Here is a 20,353-nt window from a genome sequence, read left to right as displayed (position 1 = left end):
TACAGGGTTCGCGGTCTGCAACGGCTTATTATTAAGCCCAAGACGAATGTCTGTCGTCACGCCATACCAGAAACCCCATCCCACTGTTTTCGGGACAATCACGTCGACGTGCATTACGGATTTGCGGAAAAGTTGGTGGTGACGCCGAAGGAAAGGTACTTGTAAGAGGCTTGCAATTAGGTTATTAGTATTGGTGCAGTATTTTATTGAACAACCGTGATGAACTAAGATTCGTCAAGAGGCAATTACCGGTATCCTTAAACTAGGGCTTTTCTTTCGGCGTCCTCTTTATAGCGGGCGATATCGTCCGCGCTAATGGTGTATGAGAAGTCTTGACCGGCAATATTCGTGTGGACAGAGATCCGTCCGTTAGCGTCGAAATTAGGTTTCTCGGCAAGAAGCTCGGTCGTATCCCTGCAAGAAAAAAGTTTTTATAAAACAATGCGATCATCGTACAAGTACCAGACTTTGGTGAAATTGGACATCACCGGTCAACCGATACCATCTAATCGAAAGTATGCTTGAAGTCAACAGTTGACTCTACAGCGCAGCTGAGTTTGGGTACGCTAATGTACCGCAGAATGCGTCAGGTTATAATCTTGGTCGACTAGAACCAAACGATGATTGCAACAGACTTACGAGATTACTCTGTATCCGTTTTCGTCAGAAACGTAGACGACCGTTCGCTTCTCGACCCCATTGCTGTACCAGTATTTTCCCTCAACGCGTACACCATCCCTGACTTCTATCCTTCCCTGGGTCACATCCATTATACTGTCGACGAGGATGGTAGTGAAATTGTATACGGCATTTTCGGCCTGCTTGTGGAACAGCCTTGCCTCAGCCTCACGCCGCTCGGACTCGGCTACATCCTCTTTCGACGACTGTGCCGCACTGTCCTCGAAATCCTGGGCGAAGACTCCGGCAAGGAGACCAGCGAGAAGGAGAAGCTGGAAGAGAAACAAATCTGTTTATCAACCGCGATTCGTTTCGAAATATCTACATGAAATTCAATTTACCTTAAACGCAGCTGGGACAGTCATGCTTCCTGATGATATTGATCACGTACTATTGAATGTCTCGGTATCGACCTATTTATATACGAAACGATAGACCAGTTGCCACTAATTACTCCCTCTTTGCCCCAAGGGGTGATGGAGTACGTGGATTTTCTTGAAATTTCAGTGACCTTCATCACTGGTGTCTCTGTACTTTCACTTTTTCGATTATGCATCCGTGCTGTTATCTTTACCCTTAAGCGATAATTTCCACACTATGATATGACAGATATTTCTAATTTGTCTTGAACTTTAGCATCGAATGGATCAATAATTGAATGAATGGAACGCGAGTGGAATTATTAGTCCAATTAAGTGAGAATTCCACTTCGGAAATTGATGCTCGTGATGAAGTTGTACTCAAATTTTTTTTTCATGCCCCTGAAATACGTATTTGATAAGTCTACGCAGAAAAATCTTGACGCTTCATTTGTTTAACATTTTTTTTTCTAAATTGTTAATGCCATTCGATAGAACAGGTTTTTCTATACAAAACAAATATGCGTCACAAATTCCTAACATCAAAATTGATACATCTATAATTTGTTGAGGCACACCACGGTCAAAATCTTTTTTTTCGTTTTTTTTCTTTCATTTTTAGACACATGCATGTTTCAAGAATGCTCTTACCAAAGGGCATAGACCGATAACCGTAGTGAATCGTCCCCAGACGGAAACCTGGATCACCTTTTGAGAGTATGTTGGTACTAATGAGATACGTTGAACCTGCAAGCTTCAGACCTCTATCTATTTTGGTTTTTAATAAATAAAGAAAAACAAAAACTCAGAAAATATCTTTTGTCTCAGAAGCAGCTGAACCGATTTGAATGAAATCTGTACACATTACAGTGTAGATAATGGCTGTACTCGGAAAAACAACAGCTCATAATCTTCACAATAATCGTTAGAAACAGGCGATTTTGTCCAATATTTTTGTTTTCTTATGACAACTTTCTAGAACAATTTTTAAACTAACTTTATTTAATGTCTTTATAGATTTAAACGTTATAATTTTATAACGTTTGAGTTTATTAAGGGTCTTATTTTTCTTCACGCTTATCTAAATTTAAATTATTTCTGGTTTATGCATTTTTTTGAATGGAATTTCAATGATAAATTAAAAAAAATTAAGTCGGCTACCTGAATCCCCCATTTTCAATTCTAATAATTAGAGAGAAATTAACGACAACAGAGTTAGGGCGGCTAGGTGGTCTAGTGGAGTAAGTCTCCGGTAAAGCATCTCTAGATACCAGGTTCGATTCCTGGCTCCGTCGTTAATTTTTCAAATTCACCAGTTTGTCAAATTTACATATTTCAACAAAAATTCTCTCGTAGATTAATGATTTGCACACCAGCATCTCATTTATTAGACGGCATTGCCGTCTTACGGGCTTCTCATCGGAAGCAAAGGATTCAAAAAGGGTAAACATAACATCTACACACTACAGTCTCCTCACATCGTGCATGCAGAGAAGAAATTCTTAATCTAATAATTAGACTTTGAATTTCTCATAAAAGATCTAAAATGACCGTTCTCAGCGTTTTTGAAATTGAATAAATTTTTCAAACTTTTCACCTTCACATTGGACTTGCCATCTAGAATTTCCAAAATCTGATGTTAGATTCATAACTAAAGATCTCAAAAATCCCTGGGTACCCACTTTCACGGCTAAATTCTTTCAACTCTTTCAGTTATTCAATTATACAAGTTATTTTACCGTTAAACAATGATATAGTCAAATTTAGGGCTTAGTGTGAAAAATCTGGGGGTGAACTTTGCTCCTTTTTTTCATTCAAAACATTTGTCAAAAAATGAATTTACGAGCAACTATTGCCTTTACATTATTTTACATTATTTTTGTCTGTATATCGACTGGAGTATATGAACAAATCATAACACCCTTGCTAATTATTACCAACGTTGCTTCTTTCATCAGGATTAACTATTTTCATTCTTGCACGTTTTTATATAGTCCAACCGATCAGTAGTTCCGGGCAGAGATTTTCAATGATTTATACTTGTAATTTTCAAATATACTGGACGAAAATAAGCCAGTGTTTGAATCAGCAGAACTTCAAAGTCTACAAACCCATTTTCGCATAGATGCAAAATGACTTCTGATGTTAGTTTGAAAAAACTAAGAACCGTCACGAGACCAATCATTTTAACTTCCTATCCGAATCATTTCATGTTATATATAAAAGTCTTTAGCAATGTACGAGGAGGACAATTTTTACACATATGTAGGTATTTAGAATATTTAGCTGCATAAATAAATGTTGCGCATTATATTGGATTAGAAAACAAATGTTCCATAACACTACCGATGTTTCGGCGTAAACGAAACTCTGAAGTACTTGCCTGCATTTTCCTCGGAACGAAGAACCACGTAATCATTCAGCGTGAGTTGTTACTCTATTAGTAACTTACCAAAGACAATCGAGTGCAAGTGAAGAAAGTTTTACTTACAGTACACTGGATATTCCATTGCCAGTGCCGATTAGCCTTCGAAAATTTAGCCTCAATGTATTTTCGACAGTGTGACAACGCGTAAGAAACTTTCTATTCATTCAAAATTTTATTCACTGATTTTTACGATGGTCCCGTTACAGTAGTAAAAATAGACATAACGTTGCACACTTGATCACATTTAATACAAATATTATATCTAAAAATAAATGCTCAGTCCTAACAGATGGCACTATGATGCTATAAAAATTACTCCGGTCTTGAACCTCTTGTGAACAGATAAATGGTCGGTCAACCTTTATTTCGTCAGTGCATCTCTCTGTGGACAACAACCATGCACTGAAAAGTGTTGACATCTCTGAGTCCGAGGCAGGGTTCGGAGGTGGTTTTCTTGACACGTCTTTCGTGACAAAATAGGCTAGTGTTATTGTTCACGTTGACATTCTTCTTCAAACACGTTGCAATAGCGTTCGATCGTGTAATTGGCATGATCCGTGGTGCCCGGGTCGGCTTTGCGGTTGACTTTCTCGCCAGTTCGTTGCTCGCCTAAAATGAAACCCACAAGTGTAAGATAAAAATACTGACACTAACAGTATCTCGTCGCTTATTCTCACCGAGACCACCTGCAGATACGCTGGAATGAAGAGGCTCGAGCCCACCGCTGCTGCTTCTCTCTTCTTGTCGCCGTAACGCTGCATCCTCCGCTGGGAGCCGTACTTCAGGAGTCTAGCCGTCATCGACTCCTCCGAAACGACCTGAAACGAGATCGGAGGTTGGATAAATCACCTGCAGATCGCCGCAACTGTACTGCGTGCTCATACCTGGAGGACAGTTTTTATCAGCCGTGGCATTTCCAGCGGAGGATCTTTCGCCAGCTTTATCACCTCCGACTCGCAGTCCGTTAGAGGTCTTTCCCGTGCGGCGTTCTTTCGCATCAGGGACCTGATGGTGTCGGGCAAGCATTACAGAGAAGAAGTCAGTGACAACGAGAGGTCTGAGAATACTATTCCCTAAATATAAGATTCGCACCTCGCTTTTTTCTTGAGAATTTCTTGGGCGTCAGGATAGTGTAGGATAGCCTCGTTAAGGTCTGACTTGCTCAGGACGAAAAGGTTCGAAAAACCGTGGGATCGGACGTCCGCCGTTCTCCTGTTGCCACCGTTTAGGGCCAACAAGCTTATTTCTCCGAATACCGAGCCTTCCGTCAATGTTGCGAGGACCTCGTCGCCGGTAGGGCCTCCGATCACCTGGACTTGCCCGGTCTTTACAATGTACATCTCCTTTCCAACTTCTCCCTGAAAAAGCAGATGAGCATTTGTAACATGAACGTTTCATGAATTAAGCGATAAATGCTCAAGTTTATGATGATCCACCACCTTTCGACAGATTGTGTCACCGGGAAGATATATCACCGGGCGTAACTTCAGGACGAGTTCTCTCAGCAATGCTTCGTCACAGTCATGAAACAACTGGACCTTGCTGAGGGTCTGAATGTGGACGTTTATCGCCACGTCGGTCTTCATCTTTATTGGCAGTGAATCCAGTATCCTGCCTTCATCTGGAAGCAGCACGGAGGTATTGGTTGACGCTACGTTACAATGAGCTTCGAAAACATATTATAAAAACATTCACTAACCAAGAGTATGCTGCTGTTCCCAAGTGAACGTGAACCAGAGTTTCACCCGCTCTTGAAGCTCCCGGGGCAAGTTTAACCGACGCATGTATTCCAGAGTTTCGTCGACCAGCTTTCGGTACTCGGTTCTGGAGTAAGTCGCCGTTGTTATTATGTCGCGAATCTGCGGAAGTGAACGTGCTTTAGTCGTATCAACAAGTTTCCAGTGCTCCCTGACCTCTGGTCTCGTGATTATACCTGGCCGATTAGTAAAGCGAAGACGAATACTCCCATCAACCAGCTTGCAGTCATGAACATGTACTCGTACTCGTTCTCTGGTTTTGGGTTCTTGCCGATAGACGTTGCTGTCTTGGTCGCGAAGTAGAAGCACCTAATGTATCTGGTAGTTTTGGTTTTTTAATTTTTTAGTTTCGTTTGATTATAAAAGGTGATAACCAGCTACAGTGGAATGGAACTCACGCGTTTCCAACGCCGTTGAATACCCAACCGTTGCTACCGAGGCCCTCCCAAGCCGAAAAAGCGTAATAGGCACAGGCGTTGATATGGATGAGGTAAAGCATGTAGGATAAAGTCCGCGCAATGCGGACAATGTGAGGATTCGACAGTACGCTGTCCATACAGTTGTATAATTCCCAGAATGTCTGTATCTGAAATTATTCGGGGATTTGCTAAAGAATTCTTCGGATCTGATCGACTTGAACTTTGGAGGCGAGGAATTCTGCTAATCCTTATCTTACCTTCAAGAATCTAGGGATCCTAAGAAGGGCCTGACAGTATCCGTAAGCGAAATACAAAACGTCGAGGGGCAGCAGCGACAGAATATCCATCTGCATTATTGGAACAGAGCGATTTAAATCAACCAGTTCAATCATGCGTGCGATGAAGTACTAAGACGGATTGTATCTTGGTGGCTACAGACCTTGAATTGCCATTTTCTCATATAGTTTTTCCTCGTAAGCCTTGGATCTTTTACCCAGAAACCGTCCTCCAAGAACATCACGCGCGGTCTGACCACGACAATGTCAACCAGGTAGAAGAGGTCAGCGACATAGTCGCAAATGAGCCAGATCACAGTGTTCTTCGTATTTTGATATGGAAACGTGCTCCGCAACGGAATAACGCAGCAGTTATAAGTGAAACACAGTGTGACGCTCAGCAACCAGTAAATATAAGTGTAACCTATCGAAAAAGATAGCAAGAAGATCAACGTCGATATTTCGGGTGCAAAAATGGGTTTCAATTTTATACTTTGCGGATCTATAGTTTTGTTCCAATCGATGTTTTTAAAACGCCACCACAAACTCCGAGGCTGATCGTCTGTATTCGACCAGCCGTTGTCGTCCTGAATTGCCGTTGATATTCCAACCTGCGTCGCGTTCGCGCAGTTGCAGTTGTCCCCTGTATATAAGCATCGAATTAACGCGTTAGCCGGGAGTTTAAAAATCTACAAATCATACTGCCAAGCTTCTTTTAGGATATTTCTCACCTTGCCCAGCTCACCTTGTTCGCTGCTGGCGGTCGAAGGTGTTGGCGGGAAATCGAGACGTCGACGAATTCGCTGGGCTCGTTCGGTGAACGCGCGTACAAGATGCTGCATTCTTTCTTGGATGAACAGCTGACCGTTCGAGTGAAGACTGGAGCAAAAATATGCATCTAAAATCAAACCCGGGATGTCGTCGACTAGACTATAAATTGAGTTACCGACATGTAAGCGTTGCTCCCAGACTCGCAAATCCCGCGATAATTGCTCCTCTCTTCCTCACTGTCTTTGGTGAGGCGAGGAACTTTCTCGTAAAGCTTTTCCAACTCCTCGAGGCCCGTCAACGGATCGGGATCCGCTACTCTGGGTCCATCTGTAACTGTGATCAAGTCATTTTTCGATGGTCGCCTTATTCTCTAAAGCTTTCGAATCGCCGGCCACTCGCTTTTGGAGAGAAGACTGAATTGAAATGTTACAGCATCATAAGGTTGTATAGTACATTATACCCGATAGCAACCGCTCGCTTGAGTTGTTCGGGCTATAGAGCAGGCTGTGATCACCGTCGCACCAGGATCCTATACTTGGTTTATCGGACGACATTCTGTTTAGCTCTAATTGCACCGGATATACCATTCTCTGGAAGAAAGAAGAAATGTAGGTACAGAATTCGAATCGTGGCTTACGGGCCTCGACGGCTGTGATACCTTTTTTAACAATCCCATTCTTTCCATCGCCGTGTTTGAGCAGGGACTGAGAGATATCTGTAGAACGATACTACGGAGTTTGCGCTCAAGAATCAATCGATAAGCGTACCTCCACTTTAGCGTACATGCTGAGAAAGGGTCATGGCTGATTCGCATATCCCCAGGGGAAAGGTATTCTTATTATTGCCTGAATTGAACCAGCAATGGTCAGCTTGGTTACATCAATGCTGACATATGTACTGTGTATGAGACTGTACATACGTGTTTCTCACTTAGATAGCGTTTACGTGGAATGGATTACGTAATGGCGGAAAAATTAACCACCACAAGATTTGGTTCTCCATGTGTACCTTTCGAATTGAAGATTTTTCATTGATCATGTAAAGCAGGGAATTTGAAAGACAATAAATTTGGATGACAAGATTGGCTCTATGATCCAGATTTGATTTTGCAGTTCAAACATAACGAAATAAAAGCTGACGATGCAGTGATTATCGAACTGTCCAAGGAAATCAATCTACGCATTCTATTTCAAAGACTAATCACGCATCATTTGGTTTTTTAGATTATCCCAGCTCCCGAGGCGGATCATTAAAATCGAATTCTAGCTACGAGATTTACTGCTGGTAGTTATGATTTTCAACGTCATGCTCAGGGCAATCGTTCGGCATGGGCTCGCTGCGTTTGAGTTAAAGGTCCCGCGATCCATGCTGTTCCCTAACTCTGGGGAGAGCAGACCAACCGAAGAATCATTTTTCAACCAATGAAAGATCGTGCACTGAAAAAACTATTTGCCATTTTTTACAAATCTTTCATTTGAAGTTCAACAAACTTATCAACTTATTCCGACAATGCGTTGATTCCATCGATGAACTCGCTGGTTTACTAGAAGGAGCTGCAATTCGTTAGATTTCGCGTGAAGAACGAGACCATCCTACTCTTGAAATAATCGACTTGTCCTGTTTTTCGCACGTGTGCGGAGTCTCTGTGACTCGGTTGTGCAGTTTTTGAATGATATATTCAATTTCAAGTCTCCCTTGAAGCTTTCTAATTCGTAAAAGTCGCATAATCCACAGATGCCAGCAATCCATACACCCCCTTACCGAAGCCTATGTCTCGGAAACTACTGATTTTTGGGACTTGTATTCATGAGCTTTTAATTGGGATGATATGTACTATAATAATATAATATACTGGAAATCCAGCTAATTCGACGGGGAGCAAATGTCCATAAGGATTCTGCGGGGTCCTTTAGTTAAAATTTACATCTCTACGCGTGCTCGCGAAATATATTCGGCTGGTAAAGACCTCAGCAGATCCTACACTCTGTTGACGTTTTTTTTTTTTTTATTTCAAGATTATACTTATGGTGTACTCAAATCGCTAATGCATAAGAATATATACGTATACATTTATGCATTAAAAAGAGACAAACGACGATAGATAATCTACGATATATATTTGTTGTCATTTTAATATTCATGATAATAAGCAACTAATAAATTGAAGTTGGATCTACTTTCATTTCAAAAGAACGTTTGAATATGAAAGTTTTTGCGTCATGTAGGTTACCGATATGAGGGAACACCATGAAAAAAAAGAAAATTGAGTATTGGGTGCAATATCCGGTTGCGATAATGACATTTGAAATATTATACATTTTAATATAATCCAAAAATGCTATAATTTTCACCCGAATACGATAAAATTACGTCCCCTGTACGATGACAGGTGCCATCTTCAGTGCTGCCAATACTGCTCATGTCATCAGATGAGTTTAACGGTTATTGTGAAGACTATTTTTCCGAGACATTAGCCACAGCGAATCGCTACTGAATATGGATGGTCATTGTCACGGCAAGAACTTATCAAATTCACGCACAAATTTACACCTTTACTGAACTCAGCTTTCGTAAAAATACCTAAGTGTATACAAATTTATACAGGGTAATTTATTCGTAGCCGAACATGAGTGATATGTTAATGTGGAAATGGGTAGAGATTCGTGGTTGTTTAGATCGAATAAATGACCCTGTATGTTTGCGTAAAACGCAGGTGTGGATTGCAGCGCCAAACTTTAATATTTTTTTCATCATGAACTAGTGTTCTGGAGAACTTCACTGGTTGGTTGGGAGGATGAATACGTAATTTTCAAGACTATCACCCGCCTCTGGAAAAATTTTGTTAAATACGAGTATGACGATATAATTTCCCCTCCTACCATTCTTTCTCCGTTATGAATCCAACTCCTGCAAGAGACATGGTTAGTTGGAAACCCGGACCCTAAATGAGTTCAATTTTTAGAATGTATTCGGGTGGAGTACAAATACTACCGTGAATCCGGACTCTAGGCGTGCAACATTCTGGGCGAGGCTTTACGACAAATGAACCGTATCAAAGCCGTGACTTTTTGCAGTGTCAAAGTTCAGCAGAATCCCATAAAATCTAAGATTGCAATTTGCAAAATGCATTTCCACCAAATACATTCACAATTAGTGAAAGATACGATCACAATAGTATCCTCTCTATGGTTAATTTTTGTACCAATAAAGAACAATCAGTCCAAACTCAACCTTGTACACTCGGTAAGAATGGCCATCCATCCGATTAATATCTTCGTGCGGATGATTATGCTTTAAGTCGAGACTCGATTATTGCTTGGGTGGCAATGCAGAACCAACGTTGGTCAGATATAGTAAGCCGAGACTCGACTATTGCTTGGGGTGCCGATACAGAACCAACTTTGGTCAGATAGAATAATCCGACACTCGATTATTGCTTGGGTGCCGATGCAGAACCAACGTTGGTCAGATATCTTAAGCCGAAACTCCATTATTGCTGGGATTGCCGATGTAGAACCAACGCTGGTCAGATATAGTAAGCCGATATTCGATTACTGCTTGGGTTACCGATACAGAACCAACTTTGGATCGCCAGTGTACGCCAATTCTCAACCGTTGTTAGGATCACCAATCCACAACCAACGTTGGGCCATTATAGGACGCCAATCCTTAACCGTTATTACCACTTCCGATACTGAATCAGTGTCGAGCCGACTTGAACTACCATTATAGGGCCCTTATATCGGTAAATCAATATCAGAACGATACTGCCCCGTTTTATATCAAGGCTGAAACTAGCAGCCAAACGTTCTACCGTTGAAAAGAATCAGGTACAGTGAAGACCGATAATCAAAATTTTGTGAATTACCTTGAATCTCCAATACTTTTATAGCATTATGAGGGTAAAACTGAACTGCATTTTTCTATTATCACAAAGTTTAACACGTTTGGCTACTAACTATGGCCGTTAGCTTCAGCATCATGTTTTATAAGAATAGCTGAGATCGCATGATTTCTGCACAAGTTCTCGTCTATCAACCTATTATTTGTGCATGTACGATAATTAATGTCCCAGCACGTGATCTGCGATAAGCTTATAGAATGAAGAAACGGATTCGCTTTGAGGGGGCAGAGGAAACTATCTCGCGCCATGATCGCTGCCAAGTTGAAGCAGCTAAATCGGTTAGACAGTCGTCACCGTGGTGTCATGGGAAAGATCGGCTACGTGATCGCGCTTGCCGCGCTGTTTCTGGGTCTAGGTTATAACTACTATTTCACCTACGACTACGTTCACGTGACCATCGACAAAGGTGTGATTCGCGGATTCAAAACCACCACCTGGCGCGGCGTTCCATTCTTCAGTTTCAAGGGAATACCCTACGCACAACCACCGCTGGGGAAGCTCAGGTTCAAGGTCAGTGAGCACACTGGCACTGGTTATTAACACGAAAGTGACACTCGATTTGTGCAGGTGAAAATACACGCGAGCATTTTCGATGTCAGTGGAGTTCAGAAATAATGTGCGATTTCATCATGCTTATCAGGATGATAATTATTTGGTATATGATCGATGTAACTCGCTGTTAAGTATCGTCAGATAACTTACAAGCTCAGAAATATCATCGCTGCTGATTATAGTATGCGAACGAACCGTATCACTCGTGCAGACATAGCGTGCGGTCAACCGGTTACGAAATGACCTCGAAATATTCGAATTATCCGCAGTGACTCTCTAACTTATAGACACTTATAGTATATCTCTATACCACCTCTATACACATATATTATAGCAGTGAGTCCGGGTAATAACGGCATTGAGCGTCGCATGAGTATCCGTTTGAATCGCTGATACCTCAGTGGTTGTCAATCGGCAAACAAACAAATGAAATCGTCGACGTTATACATATTTACACATTTTATTTCCATATAATAGGCATTTTTTGGCGATCGACTGGTATAAGAACCAAGCTGTACCAGAACAATATTGTGTGTAAACGTATACTATATCACGTAAACTATACTTCGGTTCATTTTGGTACCTGTACCAACGGCTCGCCAAAAAATGCCTAATATGTAAGCAACCATGGTGCAAGGATACCTCGCCAAAATCCTTCGAGTTGCCCCTTGGTCAGATTTAAAGCGTGGTAAAACAGAACGGAGAATTTTTCCTCAACTCCCGCGGCTGTTGTCACTGACATTTTCAATGTCTCAAATCTCGTAATTTAATCTCGAAAATGTTTCCCTGCTCCGCATTGTTTACCAAAACCTGCGAACACTCGTATAGCTTACCACACTTTCCAAACAGGCTCCACAAGAGGAAACTGCGTGGTCGGGAGTCCGAGATGCGGTTTCGCACGGCAGCATATGTCCGCAGCTCGACGTAGCGTTGCCCATTTTACGGGGTGACGAGGACTGCCTCTTCATCAACGTCTACACCCCGTCTTTGGGGTCCGAACGCCTCTCCGTTATGTTCTGGATCCATGGCGGAGGTTTCGAGCAAGGTTCCGCCAATGACGAGATTTACGGTCCGGACTATTTCATGGGAACCGGCGTTATCCTTGTCACAGTGAACTATCGCCTTGGCGCACTCGGTCCGTATTTCGTACCCCGAGCAACGAGAGTTACTATCCTTCATCAAATGCGATAATTTTTCATAATCCACTCCAGGGTTCCTTTCTTCCGGGGACGACGATGCCCCCGGCAACACTGGACTCAAGGACCAGGCTGCGGCACTCCGCTGGGTAAAGCGGAACATTGCAAGATTTGGCGGAGACCCTGAGAACGTCACCATATTCGGGGAGAGCGCGGGAAGCGCCTGTGTCCATTATCACATCCTGTCTCCGATGTCGGCCGGTATACTTGATTCATACCTTCAAGTTTCGCAATATCGAAGCACTTTGGTACCAAATCCAACCTGTTTTTAGGCCTCTTCTCACGCGCTATCGGCCAGAGTGGATCGTCTCTGAATAACTGGGCCCATACCAATGACGGGGCCGCGGTTACGATACGACTCGCCGAATATTTGGGGGCAAAAAATCTCGGCCAGAACACGAAACGGGCTGTCGATTTTTTGAGGACTGCGCCCTACTCGGACATCGTCAAGGCTCAGCAAGCGCTGAAAACTCCGGAGGTCATTATTTCGTGTTACAGTCATTGAAACTCCAATTTTTTCTTCGGCCCGACGGATGATTGATGAAATGAAATTTTTTTTCAGGAGGTCAGGATACGGAAGGCTTTTCTTTTCGTGCCGACCGTTGAAAAGGGTGTCAAGTCCGAGGAGGTCTTCATGCCCGATTCACCTCTGAATTTACTGAAATCTGGCAACTTCAACAAAGTCCCGTTCATCACTGGCTACAACAGTCACGAAGGCTACTTCTTTACGAAAGGTAACAATCTGAGGGTTTCCGTCAGGGAACTGTGCGCAAATATTGACAGAGGTTATCACACGTTTCAGCGATAGCGAAACCGGAGATAAGAAAAATGGCTCTTGAGGACACGGAGCGATACGTCCCACAGGATATCAAGAATGAGGTGCTGCGAAACGAGCTAGCTACCTCCATTCGCAAGTTTTATTTCAAAGACAAACCAGTCCACCCTGACAAGATCGACGATTTCGTAAACGTAAGTGCACAATAACTTCCTTAGAAAGCTCACTTGTAGAAATGAATCCCTCAATAAATTGAAAAGTCGTTGATCGATCGTTATCTTATATTCGCTGCGGATCTTCATTACGGTTGATTGGTACTTCGTTATTTCTCCTCGCAGCTTCACTCGGATATAACATTCATAGCAGGAACCAACTTGGTAGTGAAACTTCTGCTCCGTCATAGCCAGGCGCCCATTTATTACTACGTTTTCGAGTACACCGGGAAGCTAAACCTCGTTAAGTTCATGCTATGGATAGAACATCTTCCAGGTTGGTAGATCAGCTTTATTATATAACATTGAGCGATAAAACAATGGTCGGAAATACACAAGAAAACTATTTTCATTCATGTCAACAGGTGCGTCCCACGGTGACGATCTTGGATACTTGTTTTATCAGAGAATTTTGTTCTGGAGAAAACCGGTGGCTGGTTCAGACGATGAGCACGTGATCAACACAATGATCAGACTCTGGACGAACTTCGCTAAGTATGGGTAAGTGCGTTCCTAGCTGTTATCTTTAAGTAATTTTATCACGCAGATCTAATCGTTATGATCTAAACCGAATACTGTAATTACTTATTTTGTTTACTTTGGCCCCTCTCAGCGTAATTCATATCATGATAATCGTTATCTGTCTGTACCAGGAATCCGACACCGAACGAGGATCCCTTGACTTGGAAGCCCGTAACTCTAGACGAATTCAACTTCTTAAACATTTCTGGACGTGATACCAGACTTCAGATAAATCCTAATCACGAACGTGTCCGATTCTGGGATGAGGCTTACCAAAAATCAACGATAATCGATTATTGACGTCGAATGTCAATGAAATAGTGCCATGTAACTTATTGATTGACCCAGTTTTATATTTATTCATTTGCATATCACATTGATAAATCCTGATTATATTTCAGACATATTGCATACACTGTAATCACTGTTGATTTGAATGTATAGTCAAAATAATAAAGATATTTAAAAAATCAAATTATAAAATAAATAAGAATGGTCAAAAAGTGCTTGCATCATATTGAGTCCAAGATCACTACACTAGAATGCTTACGGAAGGGACTTGAACGAGGTTCTAAAACTGTTCGATGACTTAAAGTTCAACCTTGATTATCAACAGAGAACTCATTTATCAATTCAAAACCAGAATTCTGAAAGTAATGCTTCCTTCAGCAGATACCGTCAACAGGGTTTTCCAAAATAACGAATCACTGGGTACTGGCGTGCTCAAGATTAGGGGCGGTCTTACTAAGCAACAACTGAAATACCGGGAAAAGATATAGCGTTAGACGAAACAGACCTATTTGTAAAATTCGTCAAACGAATTGCATTTATTAAATCATGGAATAATCTGATAAAACTAGACGGAGAGTACAGTGGCATTTGCATCATTTATCAGAGCAAATGCATCAATAGCGCTCATCAAGCCGACTTTAGGATGAATATCAAGCTTCAAAAAGATTTCGACATCCTTGATCCTTATTTTAGTGTCAGATTCGATTTGTATGACCCTTTTCTGACTGATTGAATCCCCGGGAACTCAGAAAACGCAGTACAGAGTGCGTCGGACCAACAGCAGAAAAATGACGACGGAAAAGCACCAGCTCAAAGTGGCGAAAACTCAGATTCTGGTTTTATGGCTGTAACTTTTCATCCGTTGCTCGCAACGTTTCGGGACTATGCCCAATCGATTCCTCTTGCAAAATTACGTCGATATGGTGCACCAAAGAATTTATTCCAGTACTTTTCAAAATCGCGAAAATTTTCGTGAAAAATACAAAGGGGTTAGCCTTACTTATTTTTTGGACCAAAAATTTTTGGTCTCAGATTCGATTTGTATGAACATTGTTCGACTAATTGGACCCTTAGGAACTCAGAAAACGCAGCAGAAAGTGCGCCAGACCAACAGCAGAAAAATGACGACGGAAAAGCACCAGCTCAAAGTGGCAAAAACTCGGATTCTGGTTTTTCGGCTGTCACTTTTTATCCATCGCTCGCAGTGTATTGGGACTATGCCCAATCGATTCCTCTTGCAAAATTACGTCGATATGGTGCACCAAAGAATTTATTCCAGTACTTTTCAAAATCGCGAAAATTTTCGTCAAAAATACAAAGGGGTTAGCCTTACTTATTTTTTGGACCAAAAATTTTTGGTCTCACATTCGATTTGTATGAATCTTTTCTGACTAATTGGATCGCCAGGAACTCAGAAAACGCAGCAGAAAGTGCGCCGGACCAACAGCAGAAAAATGACGACGGAAAAGCACCAGCTCAAAGTGGCGAAAACTCAGATTCTGGTTTTATGGCTGTAACTTTTCATCCGTTGCTCGCAACGTTTCGGGACTATGCCCAATCGATTCCTCTTGCAAAATTACGTCGATATGGTGCACCAAAGAATTTATTCCAGTACTTTTCAAAATCGCGAAAATTTTCGTCAAAAATACAAAGGGGTTAGCCTTACTTATTTTTTAGACCAAAAATTTTTGGTCTCAGATTCGATTTGTATGAACCTTGTTCGACTAATTGGACCCTTAGGAACTCAGAAAACGCAGCAGAAAGTGCGTCGGATCAACAGCAGAGAAATAACGACGCAAATAGCACCAGCTGAAAAAGGCAAAAACTCGGATTCTGGTTTTTCGGCTGTAACTTTTCATCCGTTGCTCGCAACGTTTCGGGACTACGCCCAATCGATTCCTCTTGCAAAATTACGTCGATGAGGTGCACTAAAGAATTTATTCCAGTACTTTTCAAAATCGCGAAAATTTTCGTCAAAAATACAAAGGGGTTAGCCTTACTTATTTTTTGGACGAAAAATTTTTGGTCTCAGATTCGATTTGTATGAACCTTTTCTGACTAATTGGATCGCCAGGAACTCAGAAAACGCAGCAGAAAGTGCGCCGGACCAACAGCAGAAAAATGACGACGGAAAAGCACCAGCTCAAAGTGGCGAAAACTCAGATTCTGGTTTTATGGCTGTAACTTTTCATCCGTTGCTCGCAACGTTTCGGGACTACGCCCAATCGATTCCTCTTGCAAAATTACGTCGATAAGGTGCACTAAAGAATTTATTCCAGTACTTTTCAAAATCGCGAAAATTTTCGTCAAAAATACAAAGGGGTTAGCCTTACTTATTTTTTGGACGAAAAATTTTTGGTCTCAGATTCGATTTGTATGAACCTTTTCTGACTAATTGGATCGCCAGGAACTCAGAAAACGCAGCAGAAAGTGCGCCGGACCAACAGCAGAAAAATGACGACGGAAAAGCACCAGCTCAAAGTGGCGAAAACTCAGATTCTGGTTTTATGGCTGTAACTTTTCATCCGTTGCTCGCAACGTTTCGGGACTACGCCCAATCGATTCCTCTTGCAAAATTACGTCGATAAGGTGCACTAAAGAATTTATTCCAGTACTTTTCAAAATCGCGAAAATTTTCGTCAAAAATACAAAGGGGTTAGCCTTACTTATTTTTTGGACGAAAAATTTTTGGTCTCAGATTCGATTTGTATGAACCTTTTCTGACTAATTGGACCGCCAGGAACTCAGAAAACGCAGCAGAAAGTGCGTCGGATCAACAGCAGAGAAATAACGACGCAAATAGCACCAGCTGAAAAAGGCAAAAACTCGGATTCTGGTTTTTCGGCTGTCACTTTTTATCCATCGCTCGCAGTGTATTGGGACTATGCCCAATCGATTCCTCTTGCAAAATTACGTCGATATGGTGCACCAAAGAATTTATTCCAGTACTTTTCAAAATCGCGAAAATTTTCGTCAAAAATACAAAGGGGTTAGCCTTACTTATTTTTTGGACCAAAAATTTTTGGTCTCACATTCGATTTGTATGAATCTTTTCTGACTAATTGGATCGCCAGGAACTCAGAAAACGCAGCAGAAAGTGCGCCGGACCAACAGCAGAAAAATGACGACGGAAAAGCACCAGCTCAAAGTGGCGAAAACTCAGATTCTGGTTTTATGGCTGTAACTTTTCATCCGTTGCTCGCAACGTTTCGGGACTATGCCCAATCGATTCCTCTTGCAAAATTACGTCGATATGGTGCACCAAAGAATTTATTCCAGTACTTTTCAAAATCGCGAAAATTTTCGTGAAAAATACAAAGGGGTTAGCCTTACTTATTTTTTGGACGAAAAATTTTTGGTCTCAGATTCGATTTGTATGAACCTTGTTCGACTCATTGGACCCTCAGGAACTCAGAAAACGCAGCAGAAAGTGCGCCGGACCAACAGCAGAGAAATAACGACGCAAATAGCACCAGCTGAAAAAGGCAAAAACTCGGATTCTGGTTTTTCGGCTGTCACTTTTTATCCATCGCTCGCAGTGTATTGGGACTATGCCCAATCGATTCCTCTTGCAAAATTACGTCGATAAGGTGCACTAAAGAATTTATTCCAGTACTTTTCAAAATCGCGAAAATTTTCGTCAAAAATACAAAGGGGTTAGCCTTACTTATTTTTTGGACGAAAAATTTTTGGTCTCAGATTCGATTTGTATGAACCTTTTCTGACTAATTGGATCGCCAGGAACTCAGAAAACGCAGCAGAAAGTGCGCCGGACCAACAGCAGAAAAATGACGACGGAAAAGCACCAGCTCAAAGTGGCGAAAACTCAGATTCTGGTTTTTTTACTGTGACTTTTTATCCGTTGCTCGCAGCGTATTGGGACTGCGCTCAATCGATTCTTCCCGCAAAATTACGTCGATGTACCACACCAACGACGTTTTTTGACCTTGGTAAATTGTTGTCTGAGAACCGTGCTGCAGGACTCTTTTTCTACCAATTGGACCCTTAGGAATACGAAGAAAGCCATTGAAAAATGCGTGCGACTAACAGCAGAGGAATCAAGAAGGAAATCTGTCGGTTTCCGGCTGAAACCTTCTTATAAAGAAATGAAATCGGAAATGTTCGTAGTGGAATGCTGTACACAAAGATAAGTTCGAGCACTTTTATTGAAAGAGCATCAATAATTAATATCTTGCTTTAGTCTTTTGTTTCCCTATTTTCCAATCTTCCCACAAGAACTATTTTATCAATAATATTAGCGCGGAAAGTTATAAGTAGAAGTTATACGTGATTGTATGAGCCACAAAAATGTTCTTGTCAAGATCACGGTCACGGATGTAAATCAAAAAATGAATTATACCCTCAATTTGAAGATAACAACCGAATAACACACCCCACGTCCCAAAAACACGGTTTTACATCAACAGCTGACTTCCTTACGGTACCAGCGAAAAAACGTCGCTGCCTACTAAAAATGCGCGATTACCCCCATTCTAAGCACGATTGGACTGGACTATTTGCTTAATAGCCTAAAAACTTAAGAGCAGGCTCAAAGTTAGCGGATCACGCCTGATCTGCCTCCGAAAGGTATCTGAAGACACGTGACAGTATGCCAAGTGTTAGGACGATAGCGAGAAAATTCTTCTTTCTGTCTGCTGACCTGAGACTTAACGCAATAGTTGTACCTTAGAAAATACGTGGATACGTCTTATTCAGTTCCCAATTTATTCGTTTTTCTTAATCGGTAATAATTTTGAGAATAAAAAGGGATTATTTGAGTCTGGTTCATCACAGTTTATTTCGTATTTCCTTAATTACTACATATTTTCTTGGTGTCGATGGATAGCATTATAGTATACTGTAATTGTGTAGTAAATAAACTCATATTCTATTTGTGTAGTGTACTTTATGATGAATCCATAATATGTTTGTATGATCATTTCATACAAATCTGTAGTTGTACAAATAGATTACACTGTTTAAGTTTAACCTGCAACAGGATGTATGTCTGATAGTTTTGCTTTACACATCGGAATAATAGTTTTATCGTGGTAAGTCAAGTACCGTATCCTTGTTAGCTAAGATTAAAATCTACAAATTGTTTCTAGACTGCAATTCACGACCCTTTTCGTTTGCAAAATTATGTCGACCTAGTATGTGCAAATCTTGATACCAGCGTGTATCAAAATAAACTAAACTTTTGGCGTCAGTTAAATGAGATTTAGAATTTAATTAGAATAGTCCATTATCAAATAACATCAAATTCGTAATCGTTATTAATCATGTCTCTTCTTTTCACTTTTACTGATCGGTTTTACCAAGTATTTTCGGCTCAATTTCTTCAAACTGAATCAGCTAAGTGTGCATCGCGTGTTTCGTTTAACGTGCTTTTTGACGGCAACACACTACACGTAACATCATCCTGGGTGGCCTATAAGCCCGAGCACAAGAGCGAGCCCATCTTCCTCTGTTGCACTTGCGCTAATTTGTTCCAATTAGTTCCGCCAATAGAAGTAGCACTTACTTCGCATCTGTTATTCTGGTACCGCACCATCACTGACCACCGACAAGCTGGTTCATTCGTACGATAGTAAAATGTCCATGTTGATCAAGCAGAAAACTGACACAAGAGAGCAGGAGACCCTGAAATTTTAATTTCTGTAAACTTTTGGATGAGATTTTTGGTATTAGATATAATAAACATGTTATATAGGAGAGGTTGTGTCGTCTTGCGTTAAGTTATGTTTAACCAGAATTTAAAAATTAAACTGTATCGTTTTCCACTCTCTTGTTCTTATTCACATCCTCATTAATAATATGGTAAAAGCAAAGATTGTTCGATTGAAAATCACCACGTCATTGATTCGTCTCGTTTATCGGAGGTTTGCAATCAATTTCTTCCTAAGTTGAGCAATCGCGGTAAAAGACTCATAATAATCAATCGACAAAAATTAATTATGAGATACAGATCCTCTACCTAGGATATTACGTTTGGTATAATTTGAATAGAAAAAACGTCTAGCGACAAACGTTTTTTCATAAAAATTTTCTTTTTTTTTAGCATTTTCCATTTTCTTTTTTTATAATTAAATGTATGTCACTATACATACATGATAGATTACCAATTTCTAAGGTAACCACCATGTGTGGAATCATAATGGTTGTTTTATTGATACGAGTTATAAGATTTAAAAATCGTCTTCCTGACCATGCC

The 20,353-nt window shown here is 41.1% G+C and overlaps 3 protein-coding genes across 9 annotated transcripts; 1 reads left to right on the top strand and 2 right to left on the bottom strand.

The window, feature by feature from the left end:
* Nucleotides 1–202: 202 nt before the first annotated feature.
* On the bottom strand, nucleotides 203–1,084 carry LOC124304633 (uncharacterized). The gene is made up of 3 exons (XM_046763115.1): nucleotides 1,020–1,084; nucleotides 640–950; nucleotides 203–414 (listed from the first exon to the last, which is right to left on the bottom strand). Exons 1-3 carry the CDS (start codon nucleotides 1,041–1,043, stop codon nucleotides 258–260), a joined length of 492 nt encoding a protein of 163 aa, XP_046619071.1. The 5' UTR covers nucleotides 1,044–1,084; the 3' UTR covers nucleotides 203–257.
* A 2,536-nt stretch (nucleotides 1,085–3,620) lies between these two features.
* Nucleotides 3,621–7,496, bottom strand: LOC124305168 (cyclic nucleotide-gated cation channel beta-1). 7 transcript variants are annotated; one of them, XM_046764275.1, is made up of 15 exons: nucleotides 7,346–7,495; nucleotides 7,148–7,277; nucleotides 6,867–7,020; nucleotides 6,662–6,795; nucleotides 6,410–6,559; nucleotides 6,081–6,340; nucleotides 5,899–5,988; nucleotides 5,621–5,808; nucleotides 5,399–5,540; nucleotides 5,165–5,324; nucleotides 4,905–5,116; nucleotides 4,558–4,823; nucleotides 4,350–4,470; nucleotides 4,143–4,283; nucleotides 3,621–4,074 (listed from the first exon to the last, which is right to left on the bottom strand). In XM_046764275.1, exons 1-15 carry the CDS (start codon nucleotides 7,370–7,372, stop codon nucleotides 3,835–3,837), a joined length of 2,415 nt encoding a protein of 804 aa, XP_046620231.1. In that variant the 5' UTR covers nucleotides 7,373–7,495; the 3' UTR covers nucleotides 3,621–3,834. The 7 variants fall into 7 exon arrangements, with proteins under 7 accessions (XP_046620231.1, XP_046620228.1, XP_046620229.1 ...); XM_046764272.1 differs by having other exon boundaries at nucleotides 6,081–6,559; nucleotides 7,346–7,496; XM_046764273.1 differs by having other exon boundaries at nucleotides 6,081–6,559; nucleotides 6,867–7,014; nucleotides 7,346–7,496.
* A 3,326-nt stretch (nucleotides 7,497–10,822) lies between these two features.
* On the top strand, nucleotides 10,823–14,323 carry LOC124305107 (esterase E4-like). Its single transcript, XM_046764154.1, has 9 exons — nucleotides 10,823–11,101; nucleotides 11,993–12,278; nucleotides 12,355–12,540; nucleotides 12,612–12,817; nucleotides 12,902–13,073; nucleotides 13,142–13,308; nucleotides 13,453–13,603; nucleotides 13,692–13,827; nucleotides 13,980–14,323. Exons 1-9 carry the CDS (start codon nucleotides 10,838–10,840, stop codon nucleotides 14,146–14,148), a joined length of 1,737 nt encoding a protein of 578 aa, XP_046620110.1. The 5' UTR covers nucleotides 10,823–10,837; the 3' UTR covers nucleotides 14,149–14,323.
* Nucleotides 14,324–20,353: the final 6,030 nt, after the last annotated feature.

The sequence above is a fragment of the Neodiprion virginianus genome, chromosome 5 (genome assembly GCF_021901495.1).
Source record: "Neodiprion virginianus isolate iyNeoVirg1 chromosome 5, iyNeoVirg1.1, whole genome shotgun sequence".
NCBI classification, from domain to species: Eukaryota; Metazoa; Arthropoda; class Insecta; order Hymenoptera; family Diprionidae; genus Neodiprion; species Neodiprion virginianus.
The sequence above is the reverse complement of the archived record's forward strand: the minus strand, read 5'-3'. Positions and strand labels throughout refer to the sequence as shown.